This window comes from Zootoca vivipara, chromosome 9, assembly GCF_965207765.1.
Source record: "Zootoca vivipara chromosome 9, rZooViv2.hap1.1, whole genome shotgun sequence".
NCBI lineage: Eukaryota > Metazoa > Chordata > Lepidosauria > Squamata > Lacertidae > Zootoca > Zootoca vivipara.
The window spans coordinates 15,885,533-15,907,893 of NC_142592.1; the positions used below are offsets into that span (position 1 = coordinate 15,885,533).

General features: G+C 45.0%; 1 protein-coding gene across 2 annotated transcripts in view; it reads left to right on the forward strand.

Moving 5' to 3' along the window:
- WASL (WASP like actin nucleation promoting factor) overlaps positions 1-9,638 on the forward strand; it is a 33,649-nt gene extending 24,011 nt beyond the window's left edge. The window contains exons 8-13 of one of the 2 annotated variants that reach the window (XM_035126740.3): positions 1,719-1,761; positions 2,080-2,233; positions 2,917-2,934; positions 4,471-4,994; positions 5,477-5,585; positions 6,710-9,638. In XM_035126740.3, the coding sequence (XP_034982631.2) occupies positions 1,719-1,761; positions 2,080-2,233; positions 2,917-2,934; positions 4,471-4,994; positions 5,477-5,585; positions 6,710-6,771 (910 nt within the window). In that variant the 3' untranslated portion in view covers positions 6,772-9,638. The remainder of the gene's footprint in view (positions 1-1,718; positions 1,762-2,079; positions 2,234-2,916; positions 2,935-4,470; positions 4,995-5,476; positions 5,586-6,709) is intronic. The other variant, XM_035126741.3, reaches the window with a different exon arrangement.
- Positions 9,639-22,361: the final 12,723 nt, after the last annotated feature.

Here is a 22,361-nt window from a genome sequence, read left to right on the forward strand (position 1 = left end):
TTTAAGCACTGGAAAATTAGAGGCACCAGGGCTTTTTTTCAGATGGATCTTGTCAGAACTCAGTTCCAGCACCTCTCAGGTGGGTGCCATTGCCATTCTAAGAGAGGTGTTCATAGTGAGTTTCAGCACAACACCGAGTGTTATTTAGTGCAATTGATAGATACTGGATCAATTTGTATTTGTGTGTGTTGGTGTTTCAATGTTTCGATGCTGTATCTATGTATATATTGTAAATTGTATAATGTTTTCTTCCCGGTGGTTAATATGATTGTGATGGTTGAAACAGCAATAAACAAACAAGTGCCAGATCATGTTTCATTGTACATGGAGAACTTTAGATGTCCCAATACAATACATACGGGTTAGGTTAAAGACCATAACCAATCAAATACTAATAACAGAAGCAACTTTCGTCATGTATTCCATCATGTATGCATGGGATCTTAGCTTTTGTTGTTGCATGCAAGCAAACTTTTTATATTGAGTAATTAAGAATGAAAGTTTCCGCTGAGATCCTTTATTTAGATACCTCTGTGGGCAGACTTCCATGGCAATCAGCTTTTCTGTCACTATTAAGCTTACCCTGCAGTTACACAGGGCTGCACTGGGCACGTTCTTGATTTTCATGAGAGGACACTGAATTCCTACTGGTGTCGCGAGTGTGCATCTAGAACGTACCTCAGTCCGTTTTCACCATGCAGGGCAGTCACGAAAAAATGCTGAATATTCCTTGGCATACACTTTGGTGTAGAAGGTGAGGCACCTTTCCATGTACAAAGTTTGAAGCCCACTGTTATATTGCCACTGAAGGATGACTGGCATCCATGATTTCCAACAGTGCTGTACTACTGAATGGTAAAGGTAAATTTTAAATGGCATGCAGGTGGCGCCGTGGTCTAAACCACTGAGTCTCTTGGGCTTGCCGATCGGAAGGTCGGCGGTTCGAAAGCCTGCAATGGAGTGAGCTCCCATTGGCGCTGTCCCAGCTCCTGCCAACCTAGCAGTTTGAAAGCGTGCCAGTGAAAGTAGATAAATAGGTACCACTGCGGCGGGAAGGTAAACTACGTTTCCGTGCGCTCTGGTTTCCGTCACGGTGTTCTGTTGCGCCAGAAGCGGTTTAGTCATGCTGGCCACATGACCCGGAAAGCTGTCCGACAAACGCCGCCTCCCTCGGCCTGAAAGCGAGATGAGCACCACAACCCCATAGTCGCCTTTGACTGGGTTTAACCATCCAGGAGCCCTTTACCTTTTATCTTTTACTACTGAATATGAATACAAAATAACACAGTAGTGAAACTTGTACCTGGCAAATGCAATTTAATGAACATCTGGCTCCTTATTTAATAAAAGCTGTCTCCATTATTATCTTAACTACTGAAAATGAAAAATGGATTTAATCAGTATAGTATGGCCATTTTTAAGGCTTCAGGGACTCTGTTTTTGAAATGTGTTAAAACTCTCTTAGTTGAGATTGATACTGTTTAAAATTAAAATGCTATCAGTAGATCTCTTGGCACTGGCTATATCAGAGAGTATGTGTAGAATCTGTGGAATCATTTAGGCACAGAATGCAGCTCTTTCTCATCCGAACCATTTTCCATTTGTATCAGTTGATCAATTCTAATGCAGTAGTTTATCACCGTGAAGATTACATATTGCAGTATGTAATACTCCTTACACAGTATATTCTAATTTTGAGTTTTGGTTTTTCCCTCTAGGCACATTGGACATGTTGGCTGGGACCCGAACACAGGTTTTGATGTAAGCAAGAATGAGTGTGGTTAACTTTTCCAAAACTCCGAGCGTTCTACAGTCATTCTGTATTTATGTGAAACAAAAATTGAAAGGAGGGCAATCATAATTCGCCCTTTTTTTGTCATGAAGGTTTTTAAATTTGCCATGCAAGCCAATTTAACTAAGAATGCTTTGAGCTTCATGCCTGAAAACAGAAATCTTCCCAGAAACTATGCTACATCATTGCCACAAAGCCCAAGGTTTTCCTTGGAGAAACTTTTCTAATAAAAGGATCTGTGTTTGCTGAACAAAAGTAGCTTCTAATGGCTCTAATGTTTCCATTAGGTTAACAATTTGGATCCAGAGCTGAAAAACCTGTTTGACATGTGTGGAATTTCAGAGGCTCAGCTGAAAGACAAAGAAACATCCAAGGTTATATATGATTTTATTGAAAAAACAGGAGGTGTGGAAGCTGTTAAAAACGAATTGCGTAGACAAGGTGAGTCCTCGTGCCATCCACTCGTGCTTTGCAGTGCCTACAGAAATGCAGGGTTTGAGCCACACTTCATTGTAGCTCCAGGTTCTACCTTCTGCACTCTTCCTGAGGCCTGAGAGAATGGGCTGAGGAAAGGGGATCAACTAAACTCTCTTCTCCCTGCTGCTCCAATCGGTGGGAGCATCCCCTGAGCAGAACTCAGGATACTCCCGCAGGTGGGACCACGGTATGAATCCAACCCATTACATTGAGTGAGAAGTGCTTCTCCAGATTTTTAAATAGATTTATATTTGCACGTTTTGTTAAATACACTTAATTTGAAATGGAATACACCTCACTTCGCTTTGACAATATCTCCATGACTGACACCATCCTAGATCTAAGCCAAAATATTTAAAAATTGATTCCCCAGCAGGGGTGTCCCAGGAGTGCATTACTCTGTAGAAATTGACTTGGGGGAGGGGTGTTTGCAAGTAGCTGCAATGCCAGCTACTGTCACGATTCAATACTTACATGGTACCACCCATTGACTACATAGCTGGTTGTGCTTCTGTAGCATAATTATTATGGCGTAGACGTGGACAGCAGAGGCCAGAGATTGACAATTTAATGGAAGTGGATTAAAGAAAGTAAATGAGACTAGGATGCTTCAGAGAAAGTTAATATGTGTTACATTTATGATCTAGGTCCACCACTCTGGAGTGGTATGTATTAATTCTAATCTTCAGAGTTCTTTGCATTGCAGTGGTGTGTGATACGCAATACCTACCCATTTGGGTTAAAAAAAAATACCAGATTTAGGAATTGATACATCAATACATAATTTGCAACCATTTTAAATAGATAGTTAAAAGTTGTGGGTTTTTTCCCTTTGGATAGTACTGGTAAACAGTGTCCTGCAATTAATTTTTGTTAAAGTCGCTAACCTGCTGCCCTACCATATAATATGCCTTATAAAATATATATCCTCGTTTGAAGTGTGTGTGTGTGTGTGCGTGTGCTTTAAGATCTTAATTTAGCGATTTTGAACAAAGGGCTTCCTTGTTCTAATAGCAAGAGTACTTACAAGTGGTTTTCTTCATCATGGCTAAATAGAACACATTTTACCAATTACTAGCTCTTAATCGAGTTTTGGGAATGAACTGCTCCGGACTTGCTCTGAACACAGAGGTGTTTGACCACTGGTAGGGACTGTGTATGGAGAAAGATTTGAGTCTTAAAGTGTGATCCTGTGCAAGTCTGTGCTCAGAAGTAAGCTCAGTTGAGTTCTGTGAGATGAATAGGTATGAGACTGCAGCCACAATCTTGTGAAGCGCATTGAGGCCATTCACTAGCAAGATGGCTTCTCTGAAGGTGACTGCAAGTAGCAGGAAATAATATTAGATCTTAATAATATTAGGATAATATTGGGTAACACAGCCAATTAGAGCGATAGCTTTGCGTGAGGCGGAAAATTTCCAAATTTCACTGATTCTAAAACACAAAGTATTTACCTTTACTATGGAGAGAGTTGGTTCCTTTTGGAAATGCTTTGCTGCTGTGGTAAGATTATCCTCCTAAAGGCTGTGAGTATAAAACTTCAATATCATGAAAGCCATGCAGATAGACCATCACTTGTAAATATTGGCATTGACCTATATAGACATTTGAGAACATGCATTCTTCCCCCCACCCAACTTTTTCCCTTTTGCTTGGTGTGCAAAGAGTGGTTTGTTGCAGTTGTGATGCTAGCTGGGTGAGCGACCAGATATAAAATGGTAGTACAGTGGTACCTCGGTTTTCAAACATAATCTGTTCTGGAAGACTGTTTCTGTTCTGAGTTCCAAAACGTTTGAGAACCAAAAACTCAATATGGAAAACTCAATACACAAAACTCTATGGAATCCACATGGCATGTTCAGCATCTGAGATGTGTTAAAAAACCGAAGCATTTACAGGTTTACAGCGTTTGAAAATTGAAATGTTCATCAACAGAGACGTTCGAAAACCGAGGTACCATTGTACTGTCACTGCAGAAATATAGCATTGTGAACTGCCCTTTATTGATGGATCTGCATGTCCTGAACTTATCACATCTGTGATGGAAGACAGACTACAAACTGAGTGAGGTTCCTCAGGGAAAAGGCAAGGGAACTGAGCTCTTCTGTAAATCAAAGTGGTCTTTTTGATGCAGCTGTTGGTCAGTGGGAAAAGCTGTCCCTCTGTAAGTGACTAAGCACTTGTTTGTTTTTTGTTCTCAGCTCCTCCACCACCTCCACCATCCAGGGGCGGCCCTCCCCCTCCTCCTCCTCCCCCACCGCCACATAGCTCGGGGCCACCTCCCCCTCCTATTAGGGGAAGGGGAGCTCCTCCGCCACCTCCTTCAAGAGCTCCGACCGCAGCGCCTCCCCCTCCGCCTCCTTCCAGACCTGGTGGTGCAGTGCCGCCCCCGCCCCCCAACAGGATGTATCCTCCTCCTCCTCCAGTTCATTCTTCCTCTGCCCCCTCGGGCCCACCTCCGCCACCTCCACCACCTTCGGGTGGTTCTTGTGTGCCTCCTCCACCTCCCCCACCCCCTCCCCCTCCTGGTCCTCCTCCACCGCCCGGGGTCCCAGTAGAGGTTGACCATCAGCTTCCAGTTCCTGCAGGAAATAAAGCAGCTCTCTTAGATCAAATCAGAGAAGGGGCCCAATTGAAAAAAGTCGAACAAAGCAGTCGTCCAGTTTCCAGCTCGGGAAGAGATGCGCTACTTGATCAGATACGGCAGGGTATACAGCTGAAGTCTGTGAGTAAAACTGGTATTTTTGTTCTTTAGTTCTGGTTACTAGCAAAATTTTGTGTAGTGTGTATCATAGAATCGTGTTGGAAGGGACCCCAAGAATCATTCTGTCCAATTCAGGAATCTCAGCTAAAGCAACCATGGCAGATGGCCATCCAACCTCTGCTTAAACACCTCCAAAGAAGGAGAGTCCACAACCTCTGTAATATAGTAATATATGTTTGTCACAAGAATTTTATTAACTGTATTTTCTGTGTCAAATGTGAATTCCTAAAAATGCCCTTGATTTTAAACCTTTGGCACTTTCTTCCACCTAAGTAGTCTTTTGGTGATCGAGTAAAAGTACGAAGCATAGAATAATCAGTCTATCCTTGTTTTTGTTTACTTGAAGTTATGCTCTAGCCATTGGCTTCTCAGAAATTGAGTGCTGAATGTTCTAAGTTCTATGTACACTTCTACATTTCTGTATTCAATTACCTCCATCCCAGGTATCTGATGGACAAGAGAGTGCACCGCCTACGCCTGCTCCCACCTCGGGTATTGTGGGAGCACTAATGGAAGTTATGCAGAAAAGGAGCAAAGCCATTCATTCTTCAGGTAGGGCATTAAATCAGACTTGGTACAGCCACCTGCAGTTTGTTTCTTTGAATTAATACCCAAATTTATAACAAAGCAACAGGAGCTCATCTCATTGCGCAGATTTGAACCACCTACCTTCCGACTGGCAAACCCAAGAGGCTCAGTGGTTTAGACCACAGTGACGCATGCTTCTGCCAGCCTAGCAATTTGAAAGCAAGTAGATAAATAGGTACCGCTGTGGCAGGAAGGTAAACAACGTTTTTGTGCACTCTGGCACCCGTCATGGTCCTCCGTGTGACAGTAGCGGTTTAATCCTGCTGGCCACATGACCAAGAAAGCTGTCTCTGGACAAACGCCAGCTCCCTTGGCCTGAAAGCAAGATAAGTGCCACAACCCCATAGTCGCCTTTGATTGGACTTAACTGTCCAGGGGTCCTTTACCTTTTCATTTTACCTTACATTTATAACATGGATTATAACATCTATTCTATCTGCTAATATAATAATATATTAACAGAAAGGGTTATAGGCTTATCAGCAGTGAAGTTTTAAGAAAAACCTGTATTGAAAAATAGCCTTGTAGCAACCATAAAAATTATATTAATCAACAGTTTACTAATTTATACAATTCTAGAACTGCTTGTCACAATCCACACAATGGATGTAATTTATGGAAGCTTGATGCTATTTCTATAAGCATCCCTTATTTTAAAAAAGAATAGCTTATTTGCTTATTCTCCTGAACCAGATAGATTGCTTATTTATTTGGAAGAAGTATATGGATAATAGTAGGAATATTACAAATATTTTGAAGCTGTCACTTAGGTGTTAATGCTGTGCCACCATCACAGCAGCTGTTACTACAAAAAGCATGGGGTAGGCATAAATAATATACACTCTACTCCAAAGGCAAGTAATATACAATCACTATGTGACTTAGGACCTGGGTACTTAAATAGTTACAATTTTTCACATACATGCCCAGGCATATTATTATTACTGTTATTGTTATTATTTCTTACTGTGCAAATGCCATTCAATACCAACTAAATGGGGGTTGGGGGTTGGGGCGGAAATGTCAACACTAGCTTTTGCTGAATGTTTAGTTCTTGCAAAAATAACCTACTTTTTTCTTATCATTAGATGAAGATGAGGATGAAGAAGATGAAGAAGATTTCGAGGATGATGATGAATGGGATGACTGATCAGTATATTATATATCATATATATTTTTAAGGTGAAATACTAAACTACTTTCTGTCTATGGATTCTGTAAAATTATCATGTAAATGTTCTACCAATTTGCTGTATATTTTTGTTGCCTTTTGCTTTTTTATTAATCTGTGCAATACCTCATTTAATCTGTAAAGGTTTGTCATAATCCTATACAAAGTTACTCCCGAAATTAATGTGTACAAGTTTACACCAGGTTGCTCAGTGTACATGTGAACACTTTCCATTCCATCAATAAGGGAGTTTTAATGTAATATGCGAGATTGACAAACACACCTTAAATGTATTTAGTTATAATGCAAGAAGGAAAACACTATTTTCATACCCTACTTTTTCTGTATCTAAATTTTCTTATTAAAACCTAGTATAGCACTACATTCTTTAAGCAATGCAGCTCCTAGTTTTAGCCCCTTCATCTTAGAAACTCTGCCACGTGGGTGAGGCTGATAAAACAGTGAACCGTTGCAGTTCATACCGCTGCGATTAAATTTAGCATTTAAGCTGACATAAAACAATCATAAAATATTATTAATAATAAAGCAGTTGTGAAAATTTCCCCTGATTCTGGAGCACTGTGTTTCCTGCTATCAGGCAGCGTTGACACATTGAATGCTCAATTTAGGAACATCCCAGTTGGTTTCAGAGTGTGACATCTCTGATGTAAGCAACCTCTGATTTTTACCAGCTACCTTTCACAATGAAGAGGAGTCTACATTTATGGCAACTGCTGCGGGCGTTTATTTATTTTTATATGCTGTTTTTTACTGAAGGGCTGTGGTTCTAAAGTTTGCTCTGAATAATAGTGGATTTAAATTTTAAAATGTGTAGGGCATGAGAATATAATAAATGAATTTAGGTGGTGTCACTCTGCAGTCTTTATGGATTACGGTATAAACCCAAAACAATTTAGGCACCAGATCTGTGATCTAGAAATTGAAAGCATTTATACAGGGGTGGATGGGTGGATGGGTGGATGGGTGCCTTAAATATATACTTCTCCTGACTGTGACGGGCTTTCCTAAAGCGATGGGGAAAGTTTCTGGGGGAGAGAAGGGATATGAGCACGAATTCTTCACTGATGTTTCCTTTCAACTTCCTTTGGTTGGATAAGCTGAGACTGGGTGGGCTCTATGCCTGTCAACCTATTAATGTTCAGAGATCCACTCCTCGCATGCGCCCCTACGTGTTTATTTAAGCATAATGGGTCAATGTTGCCCTGTTTCCTTTGGACACTAAATCTCCAGGTAGAGCTCATTGAACTGCTTGCTTTTTGGGAGGGTCTCACTACTGCAAAGTTGGTGTAAACCACTGCTTTTTATACGCACTGAACTTGAACTTGCATATTGCAGTTTGATTTGCCTCCCGCTTAGAAATGATGCCAAGGGATGTGACGCTAAAAGAGGCACGGCTCCATGCTTGGAAATCGCGTTCCGACCTATGACGGGGAAAGTTGAGTTCTCATCTTAATTTTCCTATTTACTAATGGAGTTAACGTTTGGAGTATCTCCCTATTTTATAAGCAGGGTGCTGCATTTAAGATAGGCATTGGCAGTGCTAACCCCATACTTGCAGCAAGGAAACATTGAAGTAGAAAACACTAGGAATAATCAACTTGCCTCGCTGATGCACAGTGTTTCAAGGGAGGAATATCTGGCGTACAATTAACACATGCTTCTTTCCCCTCTCCCCATCTTCTCTATTCATGGTATACTGGATGAAATTTGTATTTGCTGAAACCCCGTGTTGGCTTGATCTTGGCAGGCTGGACCTGCAATATGACTTGGCTTGGATATCTTAGTGCAGTTATAATGTATGTCTAGCATCCGGATTTTTAATACTCGAGGAAAACAGGATTTTAAAGGTTATGTTGATGAAAAGGAGGTGTTGGAAGCAAAGCTAAGTTATTCTGATGAGGGTAACTTTTGTTTTAAGCACACGGCTTGGGAAAGGAGAATTTTAAAGGTCTCCTCCTCTCCCTGCGGTTGTACCCACAGCACTGCCTGCTGCTGGAAAGACTTTCAGCCACTGTTGCTGCTAGTATGGCTTGAGGACTGTGGGCAGGTTGGCTGAAGCCTGATTGAAAGCTCTGAAGTAGGATTAAGAATGTGCACATGAGAGGGAGTCTTAATGGCCTTCGGGACAGTGTTTAGTGCTGTCTCTCCAGCTCTGGTATCATAAAGGGCATTTTTTCAAATAGATCTTGCTCAGGTGGCCTCCAAAGATGTTACTTATTAGCATGAATAAAGCACATGCTTCTAGAGTCGAGAGAACTTGGAAAGATTTAATATTATATGGCTGAGATATTTGTGTAATCCATTAATCACTTGCCCCACAGGCTTTCGTTTTGTTTCGTTTTCCTATAAAGTGTATCCACGTTATTGCACAAAAGTTCAGATGTTTTGCTTTCAATAGCATATTGTACGGTCTTAATTTAAGGCATGACTGCAGTTACAGTTAGGCTACAAAGTCACAGCTGCATGTTTCTGCATTTTCCTGTTTCCCGTGTGGGCTGGAGGCGGCGTTTCATGTCATTGAATCACTACTGCTAACCGTTGTAACAAGGCAGCTTCATGCACCAGTTAAATTGACTGTCCAGGTAGCCTTGGCAATTAGCAAATGAGCCTGAGGCCTATATCTCAGCACTACGCATAGACAATATCAACTAGCCGCTTGTACTCTGAAAGCATCTCAGTCGTTCAGTTTTCCGTTTCATCAAACTGAAATTCTTGGTATGTGAATTTTCTTTCTCTTTTGCTTTTTTTTTTAATGTACAGTGAATAGGATGTTGCACTGGTGGCAATTCATCATGGAGCATAATAAAATTAATTTGACTCAAAAACATGGTGTGGTGTCGCTTTTATTTTTCTTGTGTGCTAACACATGCGCAAGTTATGCTTCAGCCAGGACAGCAAAATCCAACACTACCATAACTACAGTAGCTCAAATTGGAAAGTGGATTGTGTTCTTAAATAAGTTTCAAGGAGGGAATCTAATGCCCTGGCCCATAAGTCAAATATGACAGCTAGCCTGCTGCTCCCATGGGAACAATGGCTGTTGTAAACCAACAGATTGCATAATGCATTAATATTGCAAGGTCAGGCAATGTTGGAAGGGGTCTGTGCATTATTAGTCTTGTTGTCTTTGCAGTTGCTGTGTGTATTGCCTGCTCTCTTCTGCATCAAACTTAAACGTATTTTTGGTGACCAAATTGCAGAGAATTTCACAAAGGAGACCTTATATCCACAAGCATCAAGTATTTTTAGTAGATCTCTTGGCTCTTTTGTTCTCAGTCTACAGTGGTGTCTATGACAGCACCTTCACAACAAAGGTCAAGGACCCCTGAATGACTATGGGGTTGTGGCGGTCATCTCGCTTTCAGGCCGAGGGAGCCGCCCTTTGCCCACAGACAGCTTTCCAGGTCATGTGGCCAGCATGACTAAACCGCTTCTGGCGCAATGAAACACTGTGACGGAATCCAGAGTGCATGGAAACACCATTTACCTTCCCACCACACTGGTACCTATTTATCTACTTGCGCTGGCATGCTTTCGAACTGCAAAAACATCAAGATTACAATATTTTTGTATACCGGACGCGTAAGTAGGCTGCACTTTTTAAAAATGTGAGTGTCTTAACTTGCTGCTGACACACTGCTTGCAAATAGCTTCTGCAGTTTCCTGACAGTGCAAGCCATGTGAGATATAGCCTGTTCATCCCAAATTTGAATAAATTGAGTTAAAACAAAGTTTGAACAAACTGTTTTAAAACAAAACCCACGATGACTTTAAAATAATTTGGGAGAACAGAGGTGTATGTGAAAAATGCTTCCTGGGTGACAGATGTTCTAGCTTCCCAAATGCCTGATTTCTTTGCAGAGTGTCGATTTCTTTCCCCCAACTTCTATTGAAGCACACTGCCTACTCAATTTTCCTGTTAGTTTTCCTGGAAATTGCCATTATCAAGTTTCTGTTGCAGATCCTAAAAGCCCATGTGCTTTAGCAACTTGTGTCAGTAGTTGAGATTCAAGCTTGTCAGGGACATGATGTTCCTGACCAGCCTGGGCTCTCCTAGTTCCACTTCTGTCACTCTAATGTGCATTCTCTTCCCTTATCACATACCCCAATAAGCTCCGTGTACTTAATGTCTTCGCTGCAAGCCTGAGTGATGTTGCTCTGCCTGTTGATGGCTCTTCGCTGCCAAAAGATCAGCATAAAGTCTCACAGTTCTCTGTTTCTGTGGAGCCGGTTCAAAGCTTTTGACACTCCTGGACTTCTGCAAGGCCAAAAATAACACTTTGTTGTGGTCTCCCTATAGTTAGCCTTGGGGCTTTTGAGGTTTGCAAAGGCAGGGAGCACGTTGTTTATGGGGTGGGTTTAGCGCAGCAGCGTGTCAGCTGAGTCCTGCTGCTTTCTCTTTATCAGTTACACATTTATCTCTTATTTGAAAGAGAGGACCTGTTTTGTGCGTCGATGCTGTGCACTGTTCTGGAGTTAAGTAAGCAAACTGCAACGCCCCTCATTCCTGGGACCAGAACTACACAGATCTGCACAGAACCATTTTCAGTGCATGAAAGTCCCATCTAGTTCGGGGACCTCCAGCTAGAGGGCCCTTTTATCTATTCTCTCTTTTTCTTTCGGTAGCTGTTATTATTATTCTCTCATTGTATTTGGGTAAGAATTGCAAGCAGATGAAGGTGAAGGATCAGTTGAAGGACCCTGTGTGAGAGGTGGGGAAGGGGAAAGAAACCTCACAGGATGAGAGGCTGTGAGAAGAGAGGAATGACGCCACGTGAGAGCTGGGAGGGCTCCCCTCTTTCTGTATGGCAGAGGTTTTCAACTTTTTTGAGTCCATGACTCCTTTGACCAACTGCATTCTTTCTGCGGCACCCCTGTGGGGCTCAGGAGCCCAGTTATGTCACCCCTTGCCTGCAGAGCTGGCAGTCACTCACCCTTTTTGAACACCCTCCCTTGTGGAGTGTTCCCTCAGCCTCCTCTCCCCTCTCTTTGGGGGGGCCTCTGGGCAGCTGCTGCTGCTGCTGCTGCTGCCCCTGGTCTCTGAGCTGCCCCCTCTGCCCCAAAGAGAGGTGCCTCCTCACACTGACCCACAGGGACCTGGGACTTGTCTGTCCATTCCCAACAGGCGGATTGGCTGGCTGGGCTCCCTTGCCTGCTCCCTTGCTTACTTCAAGGCTGCCTCAGCTCCTGGCACCCAGCACCCCCTGGCCAGCCCCAGAGGCACCATTCGCCTGGGAGCTTGTAGCCAGGGCTGCTGCAACAAACAGCTATCAAGTCTTTGGGAAGCAGAGATGCGAGAAAGCATCGGAGGAGGGAAAGAGGCCAGTGTTGCCCATGGCAATCCTGACCATCATTCAAGGCACTCCAGGGTGCCATGGCACACTGGTTGAAAACCACTGCTCTGTGGACCCATCTGGAACAGATTAATCCACTTTCCTTTACTTTCAATGGGAAAGTTCGCTTCAGGTTAAGTACAGACTTCCGGAACCAATTGTGTACTTAAACCGAGGTACCACCGTAGTTTAAAAGCCTTTAAAAAGAAATTAGAAACAAGCAAAAGTCAAAACAATCGCAATAGAAATGAGAAATGAGAAGCCGACGAGAAGAAACCTGCAAAACCATCAGCAGTGATCCATATAAAAACAGCAAGAAAAAAAACGCCTCTAAAGTTTTTAAGAATTTTAAAACCAAAAGGACCATAATGTGAATTCTTGGTTCTCACCCATTGTCTGCCCCCTGTGAGCAGCATTCAGAGCCATACAAATGTCTGTGTTTTCATGGTTACAGATTTACAAAGAACCCAGGATCTCAAAGGACTTTTTGTGCCAAAAGCACGGCCGTCTCTAGGCCCGGGCTGGGTGGCGCAATGCACCAGGGCGCCTGGCCACCAGGGGCACCGAAGGGGCACTGAACAGCTGGTGTCCAGCTGAGTGTGGCAGCCAGGAGCTCCATGCGAGGCGGCAAAAGTGACGGCACTAGCAGCGAGTTGCAGAACCAGCGAGACTCCTGCCTAGAGTGGCAGCAGGCCTGTGGTGCCACTCTAGGCAGGAGTCTCGCTGATTCTGCAAGAAGAGGAGGAGAGGAAGCTCAATGGCCGCGTGCTACTGCCGCCGTGGGGGTGGGGGGCACTGGCAGCAGCTGCCCGCCCCCTGTAGGGAATGTGGAGCATGCTCCCCTCTGGACTCCCCCTTCCTAAAAAAGGTCAACAACTCTGGGTCTGGGAAATGGGGGGGGGCGCCGGAGGGATCTTCGCACCACGGCACCGGATATGCTTAAGACGGCCCTGGCCAAAAGATACCCAATAGATTGATTCAGTGGATTCTCCTTGTTGTCTTGTTGGGATGTGTATGTGATAAAGGGGGACCATACCAGGGTGAAGGCATCTTCTATTTGTCCCCGTGTCAGTTTCAATTTATTGGCTAGCTTTTCTAATAAGGCTGTTTCCCATACTATTTGGTACCATTGGTCCATGCTTACTCCTGACAGGTCTCTCCAGTGTCTGGCTAGGACGCTTCTGGCTGCTGAGAGTAGGTGGGTTACGAGCTCTTTATGATGTGAATGGGCAATTACGATCTTGGAAGATGCAAGCGAGTAGTAAGAGAACCCACACAAGTGCACAAAACCCCACACATAACACTAAGTAGAAGAATCGAAGTAAAATAAAAAAATTCCTTCAGTAGCACCTTAAAGACCAACTAAGTTTTTATTTTGGTATGAGCTTTCGTGTGCATGCACACTTCTTCAGATACAGTGAAATGGAAGTTTCCAGGCACTTATGTAGAGAAGGGGTGGGGAGGGGTGGGGATGGGGAGGGGGGATCACTCAGAAGGGTGGTGGAAATGGGTGATTGACTGACTGATAGCTGTTGATGACCGCAAACGACTGCAAATGGTTTTGCATGAAAAAGCAAGGGTTGAGATGGCTGAAGATCGCTTATCATGTATAATGAGATAAGAACCCGATATCTCTGTTCAAACCAGGTCCCTCCATGGTTTTGAGCTTGGTGATAAGTTGCAATTCAGCAACTTCTCTTTCCAGTCTATTTCTGAAATTCTTTTGTAGTAAGACAGCTACTTTGAGATCTTGTATAGAATGTCCTGGGAGATTGAAGTGTTCTCCTACTGGTTTTTCTGTCTTCTGGTTCCTGATGTCAGATTTATGTCCATTTATCCTTTGGCGTAGGGTTTGGCCTGTTTGTCCAATATAGAGAGCTGAAGGGCACTGTTGGCATTTGATGGCATACACAATGTTAGAGGATGAGCAATTAAATAGTCCTGAGATGGTATGTTGGATGTTGTTAGAAGAATCGAAGCATTGCCAGCCGACCCCACCCCACTCACCATTCCCCCCCTCTTTCCCCCTCTTTTCTTCCTAACCTAACACTGTATGTAACACTAATGTCTCACAACAGATGAAACTGATCCATAGAAAACGCAACTTGGAAAAACAGACAATGCAAGTATTTTTGCAAACTAAGAAATAGATATATCCCCAATAGTCAGCACTTTGGTGGTTCTTGAGATGACATGGGGGGGGGAATGAAATAAGATCCCCTCTGCTTCCCCTCTGCAATGTAATTTCTATTACATTATTGAACAAATTGAAAATTTTGCCAGTGTGCTCTTGAAATACAGCCCGCTTGCCTTAGCAGCTGCTATTCGATCGATGCTGCACCACTCGTTGTGATACTTGCAGCATAGTCTAAGAACTGGATCCAGAATTTAGTAATCTTTCTGCATAATTCTCTTTGAGCAGCTGTGCTGTCATTTTAAGAGACTAGGAGTTCTTCCAAGAGACACAAGGGCAAACAGCTCTTCAAATGCGACCTTCTGCTTTTATTATTTCTACAGAGGTTGGGGGGGGGGTTCGAATTTTGTAGTATCGATTTCATGCTGCTGGACGGGGAAGAGGAAAACAAACTTTGCTCACCATTGTGATCTCTGTCGACCTGGATCCTTATTCTTGTGTCTAACCTCTGAATGGAAAAGTGGAAAGGGTAGGGGACTTGGGCATTTTCCGTTACCTCTGAGGCTTAACATGTTCAACGGTGAACAGTCTGTACAAATGAACAACTAGTTTGGAGAGGCTGTTGAAATGCCTGGATCCTGGGCAGGTTCTGGGTTGTGTGTAATACTGGTGACAATATCAAAACATCACTAACAAAGCCATAAAATATAGACCCCAGTAAACAAATTATGTGCCTACTAGTCATGGGGAATTTCCTCAACAAAGACTACCTGCTTTTAGATTTAATGCTGGAGTACTAATACTGATAGTCCAAAAGTAGTAGTTCTCTTTTTTAAAAATACATTTTCTATTTTACATAAACAAATGAATTAAATGCATAATCATATAATCACTTCTGACTCCCCCCCCCCATATTGTGGATCATAATGTAATGATTTCCCCCTCTGCATCTCTATCATGACACTATTTTTATAAATCAATTGTCAACCCAGGGTTCAAATTTTTACTACAGGTTTTCTGTCAAGCCTACCAATGTATGTAATTGTTTACAATAGCTTTTTAAACAAATTATAAACTTTCCTCATTCTTTATTAAAGACCTCCTCTTCCTGGTTTCTAATTCTTCCAGCACCTGCTGTGGCTGTAGAGATCGCTACAGGAGAGACATGTTTTGTTGCAGCCGGGGCAGATGAAGGCGTCCGGTTGTGTTGCTGCAGATACGCAATTTCTTTTCTCTGTGCCCCTCCCAGCTGTCATTCTTTCTCTGATCACTGCTGTGGATACACAACCTGGCTATCTGTCTCCAGGTCGGAGTGCCAAGCCCTTTTGCCCCGTCCTATATTTTGGGTGAAGAGGCCGTGCCCTCCTCAATATCCGTAAATCACAGAGGTGAAGTGGGGGGGGGCCACCACGGCACAACTCCAGAGGCCAGCTCCTTCTCTTCCACCTCCTGCCACGGAGGGGAAAGAGGGTCAAAACAGCCTCCCACCAGCAGTGGCGGAGACCTGGCAGGGGCGGGGCTGGCGCGCATCCCGGGGGTGTGGCATGATGGCCTCGGGGGCGGGGCACGCCACCTGCAGGGGAGTGGTGCCCAGCGTGGGTGGGGGACAGCCGCAATGGCACCCCACCGGGATCGCGCTGCTGGGGATGGTGCGCTCCCCCCACACTCCTCTTCCTCCTCCAGTGCCCACCAGTGGCGGCACCTGGAGGAGCATCTCCACCCCCATCGTTCAGCCCGGACACTGAGATCGAGCGCCAAGGGCCTTCTGGAGGTTCTCTCACTGTGAGAAGTGAAGTTACAGGGGACCAGGCAGAGGGCCTTCTCGGTAGTGGCTCCCACCCTTTGGAAGTCAAAGAAATAAACAACTATCTGACGTTTAGAAGACATCTGAACGCAGCCCTGTTTCAGGAAGTTTTTAATGTTTGATGTTTTATTGTGTTTCTCATATTCTGTTGGGAGCTGCCCAGAGTGGCTGGGGAAACCCAGCCAGATGGGCGGGGCATAAATTATTATTATTAATAATAATAATTAAAGAGGAGCTGCCAGCCATTGGAGCCACACGGCTGCCATGTTCGGTTCTGACCCTGATACCTCCCAAAGTCCTAACATCACGCGCACAATGAGGGCTCCCCCAATCGCCCTCATCTCTGCTCCAGGCACTGTGGTTGTCTGCAAAGGTTCCCCACATGGTGGGGTTAATGTTTGCCAGTCTTCATGTCACATTTGCAGGTGCAGAGTTGGTCTGCCAATGAGCACGCTGCATGGAGTCAACTTCCTGTAGAGCACAGCCTTAGGGATCCAGCCATCTTCCATTCTGTGGGCATGACTAGTCCTGGCCTCCATTTTAAAGGGTAGGATAGGAAAGGGAGGCAGAAAGTAGCTTTGAGTCTTCTAGTTGATATTTGAGTGTATTGCAGTAAATTAGGCATAGGCAAACTCCGGGCTCCCAGATGTTTTGGAACTACAATTCCCATCACCCCTAGCTAACAGGACCAGTTGTCAAGGATGATGAGAATTGTAGTCTCAAAACATCTGGAGGGCCGGAGTTTGCCTATGCTTGCAGTAAATAATCAAAATCTCTATTATTTAACTGCAGCAAAGATGAAAAAGCTTTCTCCTCATTTAAATTAGGTAGCTGAAAAAGAATACCGGGGGGGGGGGCAGTTTCATATTTTGTTTGAAAGGATTTATGACCTTGATTCTGCTACTGCTCACAAATTCTTGGGCTCGAAAGCATCCAGTTCCTTAATTCTTAGCATATGTCCACCCAGCCAAGCCAACTGTTTTGCACCTCAGTTTGCTTGGTGAACTTCAGGGATTTAGAAAAAAAACAACCCCAATGGTACCAAAGTAGACCTTGTTATCCGCCTCACCCCCTGGCGTAAAGACCACATAGCTAGAATAAAATGTCATGTATTGTCGGTAATCTTTTGGCCCTCTCTAGTTCCTATGCACACTGAGGAATATTTCTCCACTGTCTTAAAAAACAAACAACCCACACAGCCACTTCCAGAAACTGCACAGATTGTTCAAAGTGCAGAAGGCTTTCAATATGTCCTCCACCTACGTCCCGGCGTGACATTCCACAAATGTCAGACTTGAGGAAATTTGGTGGATGTTGTTTCCCTTCACGCTTTGGAGTTAAGAGAATATTTTCTTCCCCCCTACGTACAGGTCAGGCTTCTCAGTGTACCCTAGAGATTTTTTTGGCCTTTTCCTTGGTAGTGCTCAGATGATGAAGGGAAAAAAATCAGGCTGGGGAGTGGGGGTGGGAGAAGGCTTTGTGAAATTCATAGCAAATTCACGGTTCGTCGCAATTTTATCTAAATTATGGTCCTTGAGCTCTCTTGCAGTCAGTAGCACCTCCACAGATTTATTTTTTTGGTTTTTTCTCCCATTAGATTCACAAAATGTTTAGGGGTATGCATACCCCTGTGTCCCCCCAGGGGGGGAAAAGCACTGTGTGTAAGTGAGATTCAACTGCCTGTCTGGTCAGCTTCTGCCCATAGAAAGGAGAGGGCTGTGTTTGCTCCTTTGCCTCAGGCAGCAAAATGTTCTGGGCAGCCCTTTCCTAAGGGTTTATGGTGTACCAGTGCAGTGAGCAAAATGAGCTGAGAGCTGGCAACGCTGGCTTGAATCTCACCTGAGTTACTGTCTCTCAGCTCTGGCATACCCCTCGACTGCCCCGATTAAATTGGGACATCTCCTTTTGGGGTGCTGTGCTCTCAGCGCAGTGCCCCAAAATGTGTGAGAGTGCGGAACCCAAAATGCGGAACCCAAAATGGCATGTGTGGGACACGAGACTCATGCGGAAGCACTGCCAGGAATATGCGCCTCCTGGGTTTTGGCCCCAATGTGGAACCTCGGTTTACGAACACCTCGGTTTACGGATTTTCGGTTTACGAATGCCACGGACCCATCTGGAACGGATTAATTCACTTTCCATTACTTTCAATGGGAAAGTTCGCTTCAGTTTATGAACGCTTCAGTTTATGAACAGACTTCCGGAATCAATTACACCCATGCTTCGGGTTAACTACACTTCAGGTTGAGTTCTCCGCGGACCCGTCTGGAACGGATTAATCCACTTTCCATTACTTTGAATGGGAAAGTTTACTTCAGTTTATGAATGCTTCAGTTTATGAACAGACTTCCGGAACCAATTGTGTTCATAAACCGAGGTACCACTGTATGTGTATCCTGCTTATGGTCTGTCTCATTTTGAAACATGCCTGGCGTATAAAATTGAAACTCCCCTCCTGGGGTGTAGCTCCCTCCATACTTAAATGGGAACTCGTTGGAGACCTAGCCTGGCCTGCAGAGCAAGTCCTAGATGCTGTGCTGAGTTGTTAATTTACCAGGAATTGCTACTGCTGAATCTTTTCTGACTCATTATTTTATTATGTATTCATTGCATTTATATCCCACCTTTTTTTTTCTCCAAGAAGGTAGCATACATGATTCTTCCCCCTCTTCAGATAATCCCCAGAACAACACTGTGACATAGACAGGGCTATCTTAAGCGCCCCTGGCGCCGTGGTGTGCCGGATCTGTCCGGCGCCCTCCTGCCCCGTTTCCCAGCGCGGTGGGTGGGTGGGTGCAGCGCGCAGGGCGGCTGCCACCATGGTGCCCTGCGCCACCCAGCCTGGCCATAGGGCCGGCCCTGGACATAGATAAGGCTGAGAAGCAGTGGCTGGCCCAAGGTCCTTCAATGAGCTTCATGGGCTAGTGGAGATTTGAACTCAAGACTCCCAAGTCCTAGCTCGACACTTAGCTGTACTGGTTTTAGAGCAGACCCTTTTCAAGATTTCCTCACACACCAATACTAAAATGTGGACACTGTTCCCAAAACCCACAAGATTATACAAAGTGAATAAATGATATTGTCCTCACTTCCAGACCCTCCAAGTGTCCTTATTTTCCAGGGACTGTCCTAGATTTACAGAAGCCATCCCTCCTTTCATTGGAATTTTTTTTAAGGGTATGGAGTTATGTGACCCCCCAAGCCAAGGAGACTATACAACTTTCAGAAGACATCTGAAGGCAGCCCAGTATAAAAAATTTTTTTAAAAAAATGCTTCATGCTTTATTATGTTTTTTATATGTTGGAAGCTGTGCAGAATGGCTGGGGCAACCCAGTCAGATGGGCAGGGTATAAATAATAAAATTATTATTATGGAATAATGACCATTCCCCACATAAAAGGGGAGGCGCATTTTGCGTGGCCGCGTGCAGCCCCCTGGGATCCCTGAGGCAGCCCTGGAAGTTCGGAGGCGGGCGCTGCCTTCCTGGGCTGGATACTGGTGGACTCCGCCCACGCAGTTACCTGTACAATCCAGCTCGGGGAGGTGTTGCCGGGGGGATTGGCCAGGTAGGAGGAGGTAACCTTACCTGCACATGGCTGAAGCAGAGTCATTCCTGGGAAGCAGTCGACAGCTCCAGAGCTTTCCCACCCTCCACTCCCAAAAAATTAATGATTGCATTACAGGTTATTTTCTTCCACAGGCGTACACGCACGCAGGCGCTGCTAGGACAAGGCTGCTGTTGAAGGGCCGGAAAGGAATTTCCCCGCATTTGGCAGGTTTTGCCTTTCCCATAGCAATTCGTCACAACTTTGGCGGATGCAGGCTTTGGGTGGAATCCTTTAGCTATCTACATAAACGGGGTGGGCGGGGGGCGGTGACCCTCCGCCCCCATTGCGGCGGCGATAACAGGGTTCCTGTAAATGGGGCTAAGGGGGAGGCACTGACCATACGCAATAGGCTGTCATTGCCCTCCCCCTCCAGCGGCTGCGATCAAGGGGGGGCGGGCTATCTGCTTGAACATACATTCTCCGGAGCTAGCCCAAACCCCCCCCCACATGCTGGATAACCCTGAAACTACCCATATTCCCGGCTGGCGGCTGCGAAGGATATACGCCCAATGCCTGAGCCAAGGTCTCCCTACATCCGAATTCTTAATAAAGTTGTGGCCAATTTTAATCCCATATAACGTGGTCTTGTGTCATCATTCCACTCGGGGGCTGCCTGGGGCTTTGGGGGACTCTGCCTGACCGCACAAAAGGTAAAGGGACCCCTGACCATTAGGTCCAGTTGTGACTGACTCTGGGGTTGCGGCGCTCATCTCGCGTTATTGTCCGAGGGAGCCAGCGTACAGCTTCCAGGTCATGTAGCCAGCATGGAATAGGACGCCCCTATCTTCGCTGGAGAAACATTGGCGGGTATGCACTTCCCAAACGCTTGCAAGGATTACTGGTACCTCTGTGGTGTGAAGTGCTTTTGACATTAGTACTATATATTTACTGAGGAATTATGGTGCTGGAGGAGACTCTTGAGAGTCCCATGGACTGCAAGAAGATCAAACCTATCCATTCTGAAGGAAATCAGCCCTGGAAGGACAGGTCCTGAAGCTGAGGCTCCAATACTTTGGCCACCTCATGAGAAGACTCGACTCCCTGGAAAAGACCCTGATGTTGGGAAAGATGGAGGGCACAAGGAGGAGGGGACGACAGAGGACGAGATGGTTGGACAGTGTTCTCGAAGCTACGAACATGAGTCTGACCAAACTGTGGGAGGCAGTGGAAGACAGGAGTGCCTGGCGTGCTATGGTCTATGGGGTCACGAAGAGTCAGACACGACTAAATGACTAAACAACAACAACATTTACTGAGGAACGTTGTTGCTTCATTTCCTCAAGGGCTCTCACTGCAAGTGGCAGAGCCATAGCTACAGTACAGCTGCGATGATGGTTGGATCACATGCTCTGTAAGTCAAATGGCAAGTCCTAGGAAACTATTTTCCCTGTCCTCATGATGACTCAAGGGAATAGAATAGAACATGAAGCCAAGCTGGCATGCAGGCCCCAGGGAAAGTTTGCGCAGCTCGCATTCTCAGTTTCCTGTGCAGTTCCGAGAGAGATCTTGTTGACACAACCCTCACCCTTTCTCTCCTCTTGACACAGCTTCTCCCCCCTTTTGGAAAGTATCGTAATGACTGCTGGGAAACGATCCCTAACCATGCTTTTCCTGACAGAAAACGAAGTGTTCTCCCTTCCCCATCTCATGCAATTCCGTTGGCAGAGAAAGATGGAAGGATTGGAAGTTTCTGGGTCGCACTCTGTGTTTTCTTCTCAGAGTTGTGTGTTGTGTGGTGTAGTGGCGGATGCTGTTTGGCTGCCACTTTTGAAGTGAGATTGAACCGCCTGCCTGGTCAGTCTTTTAGCCTTTGCCTCAGGTAGCAAAATGTGTTAGGGAGCCCTCCAACAGTGTCCATGTCTTTCAGTCAGAACTTGGTGAAACTCAGTTCTAGTACCTCTCAGGTGGGCGCCATTGCTATTTTTAAGAGAACGAGGTTCATGGTGAGTTCCAACACCTCTTTTTCTAGAAAAAGAGCATAGAGCAGGGGTCAGCAAACTTTTTCAGCAGGGGCCCGGTCCACTGTCCCTCAGACCTTGTGGGGGGCCGGACTATATTGGGGGGGGGAATGAACTAATTCCTATACCCCACAAATAACCCAGAGATGCATTTAAAATAAAAGGACACATTCTATTCATGTAAAAACATGCTGATTCCTGGGCAGTCTGCGGGCCAGATTTAGAAGGCGATTGGGCTGCATCCGGCCCCCGGGCCTTAGTTTGGGGACCCCTGGCATAGAGTATATTGAACCCTGAGCTTTGTGTTTTTACTGGAATGACAACAGCAATCTATGTTGTAGGAGTGACCACCCACTTCCCTGAGCTTTGTTCACCTGCATAACCAGTTTGAAACGTCCCTTATTGCTGCTGTGAGCTCAATCTGTTTTCTCTGGGGTGGTTTTTTTTAAATGAATACAGAATGAATATTATGGTGTGATGCTTGTCATTGGTATGGCATATGCTGTAGCAGCTTTGATTAGCCTGAATGGGCAGGATCTGATTCTTTTCCCTTTGGAATCTGGATCAACCCAAGCAGCACGGAATGTCTCAACATCAAAACTGATTAACCTGTTGCCCTCCGTCTGGACTCCAATTCCCACCAGCAGCTCCCCAGCCAGTGGCCAATGGTAAGCAAAGTTAAGTACCGTGGTACCTCTGGTTGCGAACAG